General features: G+C 34.9%; 1 protein-coding gene across 2 annotated transcripts in view; it reads right to left on the bottom strand.

The window, feature by feature from the left end:
* Nucleotides 1-13,198, bottom strand: part of LOC138744521 (uncharacterized) — a 65,780-nt gene that overhangs the window by 38,639 nt on the left and 13,943 nt on the right. For both annotated transcript variants that reach the window (XM_069900839.1, XM_069900840.1), the window contains one exon: nucleotides 1,706-2,448. In XM_069900839.1, the coding sequence (XP_069756940.1) occupies nucleotides 1,706-2,448 (743 nt within the window). The remainder of the gene's footprint in view (nucleotides 1-1,705; nucleotides 2,449-13,198) is intronic.

Below are 13,198 nucleotides of genomic sequence, written 5' to 3'. Positions count from 1 at the left end.
GGGGAACAGTGGGAAAGGAGACAGGAATAGGGTAAGAGAGAGACTCGGTTGTGGGGTTTACAGAAACTGGAGAAGCCGATGTTAGTGCCAACTGGTTCAGGCTGTTCTCCCAGCCACTCAATGAATGTTCCAAAGGCATCCTGTACCAAAGATTAGTAAAGAGACACAAAATAATATGGGCATTATTTAATACTATGTACTTCAAAGAAGATAACAGGTAAAAGAGACAACCATGTGTAAGTATTCTGCAGCTATTGCTAAGCCTTAACTTCTAGCTGTACTGCAACCTTCATCAAGGCTTTGCGGCTGTACCCAGAAGTTCCATTTACATTGGCAAGAGACGAAAGGTGGATTGAAGAAGTTAAGCGTGCAACAAATGCCAAGAAAATATCAGAGGTTCTGAAATAAATCACAATTGGAAGTGTCTGGCCAGTTTTCCGATTTAAAAAGAAAAGCTCTTGACTTTAAAGGCTAGACATTCCCTTTTCTGAATGCTCTGAGTTGTGTTCTCATTCAGTTTTCTGATCATTACACCTCAAAACATATTGAAAGGTGTCAGGGGACATGGGACAACCACAGACAAGCAGGATTAGTTTAAGCTGAATGGCATGGATGGGTTGTACCAGAGGGCCTGTTTCCAATCTGTAAAACTCTATGACCTAGAAATGGGATTTCTCCATTGGTTTATTTTTAACTATTCTCTTGGCTCATGCCGAGTCTACATGTCTTCAGAAGGGCTGTACAATTATATGTGGCAATAACCAGATCGACAATCTGAATCACTCCCAAAAGCCATTTGTGCAAATGCAGTAGTCCCCGACTTCCTGGGAGGACTTTGCTGCTTCATTCGTTCAGACGCTCAGTTCCTCATGAATTCTCGCAGCAAAGTATCAAAATATTGCTGTTGCTGAGAAACCTGGGGCTGAAATTGCTGCAGGTTGAGGAACTTCATTCCTTTCAATGGACAGGAACTCTCCGAGGTTTCAGGAAACTTACATTTTTTTGAATTGTCTGAATTGAATATAGTTGTTGATTTACTTGCAGTAAAATTACTTAACTGCTTTATGTGTTGATTATTTTTAAATACCTTGAATATTTTTCAGTGTTGGTGGATGAGAAATATTGAAAAATATTTTCAGGGACATTGACAAACATTCATAGTTACTTAATAGCCTGGGAGAAAGCTTCAGCAGTCGTCAGAGTATCTCAGGCCTGGGGCTTTTGATTTTGGTGGGTAAGACCTTTGCTACACTGGTCCTGCTGGCTAGTTGCCAGCTTCAGAGACCACTGTTTCGTCACACGCTGAGACATGGTGGACCTAGTTGTCCTGAGGGCCCAGACAGAGCATGATGGCCAGATGGAGTGCCATACTGATATACAGCAAACCCTGATGTTGATTAATTCCATCCAAAAGAAAACAATCATCTGGTGTCTCGGAAGATGTCAAAAAATCTGGTGTCAAATCTGAAGGTAGCACCAATTGACCATGGTCCTGTCAGTTGCCGTTAAAACATCCTGTCTCATATTCAGTTCCACATTTTTAAAATATGATGTCACCAAATCACTGCTTCCTGATTTACTGTTCTCGCTTGGTCACTTTTCAAAACCTATTTCCTTTGAATATTCCCCAAGTTATCTTTAGTCGTTTTAAAAAAAAGTGAAACTGCAGTTAAACTGTAAATGATAAAAGAAAATGATTTCTTACCTCACTTAATCTGCAGCACTTCTCCATGTATTTATCAAGACTATCATTTGATTGCCCCCTTTTCAAGGATTCATGACCGAACTGAGCTACTTCTGCATGATCCACTCCACCTTTCGAAAATGAACTGTTGTCAGAAATGACAATTTTGACAAGTGATACTCTCTCATCCACAGTTGGAGGACTATGACTGAAGTGGACGCCTGACCTGCTGGCCTTTTTCCAATCCATAGAAGTTGTGGGCTGCTTCTTGTCCTTTACTGTAGAGAGTTGCTGCTCATCAGTCACCCGCTCTTCTTTTGTGCACGTTGCAGAATTGGGACAGGGACTTACTAGAGGTAAAGGTTGAACCACAGGGGACATGGAAGTGATGCTCAAAGCCATCCCAGAGTCACAAGACGACACTCTTCGATGTATGACAAGGCTCTGCTCAGAACCTGAAGGAGTCAAGGGAGAATTTGCACCACTTGGAAATTCAGCACCAGAGTCCTCAGATTCTGATTTATACAGTTTCAGAACTGTGCAGTTTGAAGATCCCTTTCTGTCATTGAGCTCTGATAATAAATTCTGGTCCTTGGATTTTGCTGCTTCAGTGCCACCATTCGTTTGTGGTTTTGATCTGCCGTCAAGATGACTGGTCTTGGCTAGCTTTGGGTGGGATGAAAGGTCCTCGCTCTCTGAGCCATTTTTCAGGACAGTCACTTTGGTTAATACCACTTTCTTCTTGGATGATTCTTGCTTCACCACTACAGAGACAAAAGCAAAATGCCTCACATAATCAAGTCCAGTTATTTGAACAGCAGATGTCATATATTGATGCTTTGCAGTGCAAATGTCAACTTCTATCATTCAACTTCAAGCATCCACAAGCCCTGTTAGAGTCACATTTCCAAAATAAATCTAAAAGATGTTAAAAAAATTATTCTAAGCTATGCATTTATGACAAATATCTAATTTCATAATGAGCTATGAAAACTTCAAGTTCTGAGGTATAATATCAAAATATCATCAACAGAAATATCGATCAATTTCAGGAAAGAGTTCAAGCAGGGCAGTAGGAAGCCCAAAAGGGGCCATGAAACAGCCGTGGACAGTAGAATTAAAGAGAATCCCAAGACATTTTAAAATTACATTGGAAGAATAACGAGGGAAAAAATAGGGCCTCACAAGGACAAAGGAGGGATTTATATTTGGAGTCAGAAGTATGTGAGGTACAAAATGAATAGTATTCACCAAGGAGAAGGATGTGGAGGATAGTGAGAGCAGTGTGGAGAATGCTGGTATGTTAGAGGATTTCAGGAACAAGAAAGAGGTGGTGTTGGGTCTTTTGAAGGAGATTAAGATGATAAGCCCCTTGTGCCTGATGGGGTACATCCAGGTTCAAGGAGGATTGGGGAGTGGCCAATGTTGTTCCTTTGTACAAGAAGGGAAGAGGAGATAATGCAGGAAATTATAGACCAGTAACCTTACATCAGAGGTAGGTGCATTTGGAAAGGCGTGATCAGAGAGAGAGACATGACCTTGAGCTGCACCATTGTTGATCACACTCTCTAACCTGTCATGGTCCAACCTGTTGATGCTATGACCAAGAAAGCACACTAATGTCTCTAAAAAGGGAATTTAGCATGTCCCTGAGGTTTCTTACCAATTTTCACAGATGCATCATCGGAGATATCTTGCTCGGATGCATGCATCACAGTTTGGTCTGGGAAATGCTCTGCCCAAGACCACAATAAACTGCAGAGGGTTGTGAATGCAGCTCAGGCCATCACACAAACCAACCACCCACCCCCCACCTCCATCAACTCCGCTTATACCTCCCATTGTATGTCCTTTCTTCCCTCCGTCATAAACCATCATTTCAAACCGCCATTTTTGGAAGAAACAAATTCTTCCCAAAGGAATCGTACAACATCGATTTAATTTTATAATAAGAAATAAAGAGTATTAAAATAGTAAATAATTGCTATGAATTAGGCCAATTTCTTTCATTTGAAAGAATGAAAGAAAGATTTCAAATACCATTTTAATACTTTTCTGATCCCAAAACTTAAGAAGGTAATTATTTAACCATAAAAAGAAAAAAAATATTCTGATATAAAGGAGTATATCTAGATATTTTATCTTGAGTACCAGTTTCTTTATTTATCCCATCCCAAATATCTATTAAATGAGATAAAATTGGTGACTTATAAAAACTTAACAATTTAGCATTCCATTTATAAACAAATTGATCCCTTCTATCCTCCCTAATTCTATATCCACCCAAGTCAAAGGATTATCAAGATCAAACATTCTAATAATAAATTTTAACTGAGCGGCCTTATAGTAATATTAAAAATTTGGAAGTTGTAATGCCACAATTCATATTTCCATGTTAACTTATGAGTAGAAACTCTTGCCAATTTACCCTTCCATAAAAATTTCCTAACTACTGTATTCAAATCTTTAAAAAAACCTTTTAAGAACATTACAAAGAATAGTTTGAAAAAAATACTGGTCTAGAAAATACATTCATTTTTATACAATTCACTCTGCCAACTAAAGATATCAACAAGTTTTTCCATTAAATTAGATCCTCTTTAATTACAGAAAATAGTGGCAAATAATTTAAAGCATATTAATGATTTATATATCTATCTATTTTAATACCTAAATATTTAATTTGATCAGTCCATTTAAAATGTGCTACTCCTTTACAAACAGAATAATTGGCATAAGTTCTCTTATTCCAATTCACTTTATACCCCGATAATTCTCCATATTGTATTAATTTTTCCTGTAAAACTTTCAATGACTCTTGTGATTCATCTTCAGCAAATAAATTAATCTTAAATTCATCCAATCCTGTTTTAATACCTTTTATATCCCTTTCCTGCCTTATTAATTGTGCTAAATGTTCAATCACCAATGCAAATAATGCTGGTGTCACAGCAACTCTGTCTAGTAGATATCTCTAAATTAAAAAATTCAGATAAAAGCCCATTTGTCATAACTCTCTCTAGCTTTTGGCTTTTTATATATTGCCTTAATCCAATTTATAAACATTGGTCCAAACTAAAATTTTTCCAAAACTTTAAATAAAAAACATCTTTCCACCCTATCTAACTGTTTCTTAATCCAATCATTTGAAATAGGTAAATGTAACTTATTTAAAAATCCATCTATTTTACTTTGATCTTGCTGCACTTCTGGAGTATTTTTTTATAACATTCCTTAAACTGCTCTTTTAATATCCTGGGATTTATAAGAAATTTTTGTATTTTTCCTAACTGCCTTTATTGTTCGAGATACTTGCTCAGATTTCAATGGCCATGCCAAAACTTTGTGTCTTTTCCACAAACTCATAATATTTTTGTTTAGATCTTTGCAATAAATGTTCAAATCTATACATTTGTAACGTATTATATTTCATTCTCTTAGAATTTAATTATACTTTTTACTCTTTATCAAATAGATTCCTCTGTAACTTTTTTCAAAAACATATCTTTCTCTAACATAACAATCTCAGCTAAATATTGCTTTTTAAGTTTGACTGTAAAACTAATAATATGACCTCTTAAATAGGTGTTTAAAGCATCCCATAATATAAATTTACTGTTCACAGAATTTCTATTTATATCTAAAAAACTGTTGTATTTGTTTGTTAATATATTGACAAAATTCTTAACTTTTTAATAAAGAATTAAACCTCCAGTGATATGTAGAAACCATTTTTTATGTTATTGCATAGGTCAATAATACAAATGAATGATCTGACAAAATTCTAGACTAATATTCAGTCAATACTACATTATCCAACACCTGAGCCGATAATCAAAAAAAAAATTCTAGAGTAAGTATCGTACTGAGCTGAATAAAAAGAGTAGTCCCTCTCTTTCGGGTTTAATTTCCTCCATATATCAATCAAATTAAGTTCGTTCATCAAAAATAACAATTTTTTAGTTCCAGGCATCACCTTAACAGATTTATCAACTAAAGGATCAAAACAACAATTAAAATCACTCCCTATCATAATTTGATCATGAGAATATGATAAATTAAGTAAAAAATCCTGAATAAACATCTCATCATCCACATTTGGTGCATAAATATTCGCCAAAGTTCAAGATCCTGAATAAATTTTACAATTTACTAACAAAACTCTCCCTATTGACTCATATAATGATTCCAAAATAAATAGCAAATTTTTATGAACTAAAATTTCCTGCCCTATAGCTTTAGAATTAAAAGAAGAATAAAAGACTTGACCCACCCAGTGTCTTATTAACTTTTGATGTTCAATTTCAGTTAGATGAGATTCTTGCAAAATGTAATGTCAACTTTTAATTTGTTAATATAAGTTAACACTCTCTAACATTTAATAGGGTTATTGAGCCCATTCACATTAAATGTAGCAAATTTTAAATTACCCATCTAATTTCATAAAGATCCCAATCTGTGTAGCAGGGACTCCATCCACATAGAAATTATAAAATTAATCCAAATCTTCTCAAAAGAATAAAGGAAAAATAAAAAACAACAAAAACATACCCAAAACAATATGTTAAAAAAATCCCCTACCGGAGGAGTCACGCGATGGTAGGAGAATACCAGCCCTGTCCAGAAAAGAAGAAATAAAGTGAAGGAAACACAAAGTTCAAGAAACACAAATCACAACAAATAAAAGATAACGGTGTGGAGAATAAAAAGGAAATAGCACCCAAGAAGGAAAAAACAAAAACAATGGGAAAAAAAAGAAGAAAAGACGCCGGAGAGAAAGGAGAAAGCCTTACCTGCATGAAGAGGCAGGGAGTCGCCGTGGAGAGAGGACCACGCTCCCCGAGGTTAGTGGCGACCCCGTAGAGTCGCGACCTCCCAACCGGGGGACTGCAAAAATGGCTCTCTGAGACAAATAGAAGTGCGCAACTGCACACACTAAGGAAAAAAAAATGACAGGAGGGGGGTCCAGCTGAGGAGTGAACTTACACAGCGTAACCAGCTGAGAGATGCCTGACAGCAGGGCTCTCAGCTGGAAGAAGAGGAAAGTGACAGGAAAGGGAGTGATAGGAAAGAAAAACAGCAACAGGAATCCCAACAGATAACTAGCCCATAAGAAGAGGACCAACAACAAAAAGCTATGCAAAAAAACACCCAGCAAACTGAGGCAAGCAGCTCAACAAGAAAGTCAGAAGAGACAAAGATACAAGGAAGAAAAGTAAAAGACACAAACACAGGTGCAGACACAGAAGAAGAAGAGGAAGAAGAAGACCAAACTCTGCACAGAGGGATAGAAGTTAAAATAGATGGACAGTATATAGATAGAATAAAAATTCAAGAACAAATGAAAGCATTAAAAGAATGGTTGACTTTAGAATTTAGTGAAATGAAAAGAAAAATGAAAAGTACAGAAGAAAATGTGAGAAGAATAGAGCTGGTCATGACAGAAATAGGGAAAAGATTAGAAAATGTGGAAGAATAAGAAATGGCTGTAGAAATGGAAGTGAATGACTTAAGAAGAAAATTGAAAGATAGTGACAAAAAAGTTAAAGAGTCACAAGAGTTGTTAGCTCAGAAGATGGATATAATGGAAAACTATAGTAGACGAAACAAAATAAAGATAGTGGGCCTAAAGGAAGATGAAGAAGGCACAAATATGAAAGAATTTATAAAAGAATGGATCCCCAAGGTCTTGGGAATGCCAGAAATGCAGGAAGGAATGGAAATAGAAAGGCACACAGAACACTAGCCCCGAAACCACAGACACAACAAAAACCAAGATCCATTTTAGTAGAATTTCTGAGTTACATGACAAGAGAAAATATATTGGAAAGGGTAAGGAATAAAATTAGAGAAGACAAAAAAAATTGGAATACAATGGTCAAAAAATATTTTTTTTACCCAGACATAAGTTTTGAACTCCAAGAGAAGAGGAAGGAGTTTAACACAGCAAAATCGATTTTATGGGAAAAGAAAGCTATAAATTTATGTTAAGATATCCAGCTGTACTTAAAATATTTATCCCGGGGGAGCAAAACAGACTGTTCTCAGTTCTCAGATCCGGGGAAAGCACGAGAATTTGCAGAACACCTGCAGGACAGAAGGAGAGATGAAGAGATGTAACAAGAACGAAGAACGACGACAAACTACATATAAAGATGTAAAAATAATGTATAAGGAAGAACTAAAGAAGGGAAAGCAAAGGGAAGTAAAGGGGAGGAAAAAAGGAGGTTTTAAAAAAGAAAAAAGTGTGAGCTTTGTTAAATGTGAAGATAAAAGTCTTCTGGAGTGGGTTGGGTGGGAGAGAACAACAGTCACTGCGAAATCAGTTGATGCTTGCCAGTGGGTTCGCAATCCAAATAGAGAGGCGAGTTGTGGTTGCCTGGGAAGAGACAAGGGACAACTCAGAGAGGGGGGGAGGACACTTGGGGTTAAGGGAATTTTAGATGTGGGAATGGTTGAAGTATTTTATGTTTTAGAAGTGTTGTCATACATTGAGTTCAAAAAGGGAAAACAGATGAAAATGGGGAAAAGGGGAAAGGTGGTGGTGAGGAAGCAGAAATGAGGTGTAAACAGAGTATGAGATGGCCATGTTGAACTATATGACTATAAATATTAATGGAATACATAACCAAATTAAAAGGAATAGGCTATTAAATTTACTGAAAAAAGAAAAAATAGATATAGCATTTGTGCAGGAAATGCATCTAACTGAAGTGGAATATAATAAAAAGGAGAGACTGGGTAGGGCACATAATGGCAACATCATATTATTCAAAAGCCAGAGGTGTAGCTAATACCAATCAAAATAAAGGAGGAAATAATAGATCCAGCAGGGAGGTATGTAATGATAAAGTGTCAGATATATTCAGAATTCTGGAACTTGGTCAATATATATGCACCTAATGAAAAGGATCAAAAGTTTATGCAAGATATTTTTTGAAGATTGTAGATGTGCAGGGGAATATATTGATAGGAGGGGATTTTAACCTTAATTTGGACCCAAAGGTGGATAAAACTGGACAAAACACTAGCAATAAGAATAAGGTGGCCAGATTTATGGTTAAAACAATGCAGGAAATGAAACTTTTGGATAAATGGAGGAGGCAGCACCCAAGGGAGAAGGAATACTCATATGATTCGAGTAGACATAAAACATACTCAAGAATTGACATGTTCCTGTTGTCAGCCCATATTCAAGGGAGAGTTAGGAAAATGGAATATCAAGCTAGATTGCTATCTGATCATTCATCCCTGTTATTAGCAATAGAACTGGAGGATATCCCAACAAGAACATATCGATGGAGATTAAACTCCATGCTACTTAAAAGACTGGAATTTAGAGAATTTATTGAACACCAAATTAAAATATACCTTGAAATAAAAGAGCTACCAAACGTTAAAAATGATTATAGAGCAGCACTATTAAGTTACCTATCAGTGAAATACAAATTTATAATATGGGATGGAATGAAAGCCTTCATTGGAGGGCAGATTATAAGTTATGTAACTAAGATGAAAAAGGACTACAAACGGGAAATAGATCAGTTGGAAAGGGAAATAGTAAATATAGAAAAAGAACTAGCAACAAGGGAAGATACAACAAAAAGTAAATTGGTGGACAAAAAAATAAAATACGATACATTACAAATGTATGTGGTGGAGAAGAACATAATGAAAATAAACCAGAAGTATTACGAGCTAGGAGAAAAAATGCACAAAATTATAGCCTGGCAACTTAAAACAGAACAAGCTAAAAGAACTGTATTGGAATCAAAGAGAAAAAACAAACAAATTACATATAACCCAAAAGAGATTAATGAAAACTTTAAGGAATTCTATGAACAATTATACCGAACTGAGAATGAGGGGAAAGAAGACAAAATAGATGAGTTTATAGATAAAATTGAGCTACCGAAATTGCAAGAAGAGGAGCAAAACAAATTGATAAAACCATTTGAAATAGAGGAAATACAGGATATATTAAAAAAGTTGCCGAACAATAAAACGCCTGGAGAGGATGGACTCCCAATAGAATTCTATAAAACATTTAAAGAGTTATTAATTCCTCCTTTCCTGGAAGTAATGAAGCAGATAGAAGAAACACAAAACTTGCCAGATTCATGTAAAACAGCAATAATTACAGAAATACCAAAGATGGGGAAAGATCCACTAACACCAGCATCATTTCGACCAATATGTCTGCTTAATTCAGATTATAAGATAATAGCAAAACTATTAGCAAACAGATTGGCCGACTGTGTACCAAAAATAGTAGAACAAGATCAAACAGGATTTATTGAGAAAAGATGAACAATGGACAATGTCTGTAAATTCATTAATTTAATCCATGCAGTACAAGGAAATAAGATACCAACAGTGGCTGTTGCTTTAGACACAGAAAAAGCCTTTGACAGGGTAGAATGGAATTCTTTATTCAAAGTATTACAGAGGTTCAACCTACCAGAAAAATATATTAATTAGATTAAAGCATTATATAAAGGACCATTGGCGAAGGTGACAGTAAATGGATATGTATCAAGCCAATTTAAATTAAGTAGGTCAACTAGGCAGGGATGTCCACTATCTCCCTCACTGTTCGCTTTAGCAATAGAACCATTGGCATAACTGATAAGAACAGAAAATAAAATAAAAGGGATAAAAATGAAGGAGAAGGAGTATAAAATCAGTTTATTTGCAGATGACATCATCTGAAAATTGAAATGCAGATTTGCGGCAAATGCAAATGCTTCAATAAACTAAAAAGAATAATAAGGAAACTCTTATGGAACGGGGGAAATCGAGGATAGCCTAGATAAATTAACAGAGTGGTACAAACAAGGTGGTTTGCAGCTATCAAACTTTAAACATTATTATAGAGCAGCACAATTAAGGTATCTATCAGATTTTTATCAGACAAGGGGAAAACCAGATTGGACCAAGATAGAGCTCGATAAAATAGGGGAGAAGGTACCAGAACATTTACTTTATAAGTGGGATGAAAAACAGGTGCAATATAAAAGTTCACCAGTACTGCATCATTTACTCAACATATGGAAGAAGATTCATGTAGAAAGGAAAAAAAACAAATTACCAACTACCAAAATTATTATTGACACAAAATTAACTAATCCTTTCACAATAGATAACCTTTCCTTTAGAGAATGGGAGATAAAAGGGATTAAAAGAATAGAAAATTGTTTTTTGGGAAATAATTTATTAACCTTTGAACAAATGAAGTACAAATATGGAATAACTCGCAGTACAATGTTTGCATACCACCAACTGAAAACCTACTTAAAGGACAAATTGGGAAGAAGACTGAGATTACCAGAAGGAAGCAGCTTTGAATATGTGATTACAGAAACAACAATAATAAAAAGATTTATAACAGACATGTACATCAAGCTGAAAGAGAAGGAAAATGATGAAATAAGCTATAAACCCAAACAAAAGTGGGAAAAAAATGTAAACATAAAGATAAAAAATGAAACATGGGAAAACTTATGCTCTGGAACTATTAAAAATATAATAAACATGAGGTAACATTTGGTTACGCAGTTTATATATCACGCCCCAAAAGTTAAAGAAATGGGATCCAACATTATCAGATAGATGTTTTCACTGTAAGAAGGAAACGGGAACAACAGTACATGCAATTTGGGCATATGAGAAAGTGAAAAAGTTTTGGGAAGATCTAAATCAGGTATTAATAAAATCACAAAAAGCAACATACCAAAAAATCCAGAGATCTTTCTTCTAAGTAATATAAGAAGTAAAGAATTAGGCCTCAAACTGGATGAAGCACAAAAAAGATTTATTATGATAGCCTTAGCTGTAGCAAAAAAATGTATAATGTCAACTTGGAAATCAGAAGAGAACCTGAGAGTACAGCAATGGTACATGGAAATGAATAAATTTATTCCATTGGAAAAAAAATAACATATTTTTAAAAAATAAAGTCACATTATTTGAACAAATTTGGGAACCGTACATGGAACACAACAGAGAGGCCTTACCTCGGACCTCCACCCCCTAAAATGAGAAGACAAAATGACCTGATCCAGTGTGTAAAAGTAAATGACACAATTTTCTTGTTTATTTTCATTGTGTGATGACATTGTTTAATGGTTTTATTGTATTGTATATGTTGAACGTTTAATGGGTTTGTAGGGGGGTGGGAAGGGGGGAGGGAAGGTAGGGGGGAAAAAAGGGGAAAAAGGCCATTGTGTATATTTAAGAGGGAAATGTTTGTGTGTATTTTGATTGATATGGTTCAGTGTGAAAAATTTTTAAAAATTTTTAAATCCCCTCCCCCTTCCCCCCTTAAGTACTGAAAGTACCACTTCCCTCTTCAACGCGGGGAGCTGCCTAAGCCACTAAGTGAGCAACGGTGTCGGTTGAGCTACAATGAGATTTTGCATCTCTCCCGAACAGAAATAATAAGAATATATAAACAATAACTTCAGGTTTGATAAGCTTCTTCTAGGTCTCCCTTCACTTGTTCATCATCAATCAAGATCTCTTCCGAATCACTAGATTCCTTTTTTTGCATCTCCTCCAATCGATCTTTCTGTGTTTTCTTCTTTTTCTCCTTCTGGACACCATTACTGTTCTTAACAACTCCATTCGGTTTTTGCAATTGAGAGGATGAAGACCGACATTTTTTAATATTGGGCAAAGAATAAGCAAAAATCAATGTATCACCATCATCTTCAAAAAACTGAGATTCATATTCCCCATAAAAAACTTTTAAAACAGCAGGAAATCTAAAAGCAGAGGACTGTTTTCGCTGTTGAATTCTTTACATCTCTTAATTATATTTGATTAAAATCCGCATAAAAAAGACTTCTATTCTGAACCATTGATGGGCCTCCATGTTGCCATGTGTTTTGAACTGCCAATCTTTTTTTTTTGAAGACATTATTTAAAATTTTATAACATGAATACAATAGAGAATTACATTTAAAGAAAAATTTTAAAAAATTAAAATGGTATGATTACAATATTACATCAGAAAACTACACAAAATAACCCCCCCCCCGTTAATTGTAACACAATATTAGTAATCTAACTTAAAATTAGTCCAACCCTCCCCCCCAAAATAAAGAGTGAAGAATTAATAAAATTAACAATATTATATATGGAAAAAAAACCCACTTACAAAAAAAGAGATAAAACTTAACCTAAAAAAAATTCTAACAACAAAAAATTTTTTTATCAATACTAAAATATCACGCTTAAACATATATTTAAATCAAACTTAAATGCATATAATTAGCAAACGGAGTCCACTTTAACTTATAAAAAGACATCTTATCCTGAATTGAAAAAGATATCCTTTCCATAGTCAAACAAAATTTCATCTCCAAATACCACTTATCTAAAGTTAGTATATTTTTATCTTTCCAAGTAAGTGCTATACATTTCTTAGCCACGACTAAAGCTAAATAGATAAAGGAAATCTGATAATCCTCTAAACCTAAATCAATTAATGATTGCATGTTCCCTAATAAA

The sequence above is a fragment of the Narcine bancroftii genome, chromosome 10, assembly GCF_036971445.1.
Source record: "Narcine bancroftii isolate sNarBan1 chromosome 10, sNarBan1.hap1, whole genome shotgun sequence".
NCBI classification, from domain to species: domain Eukaryota; kingdom Metazoa; phylum Chordata; class Chondrichthyes; order Torpediniformes; family Narcinidae; genus Narcine; species Narcine bancroftii.
Note: the sequence above shows the minus strand (reverse complement) of the source record. Positions and strands in the feature narration are given on the sequence as shown.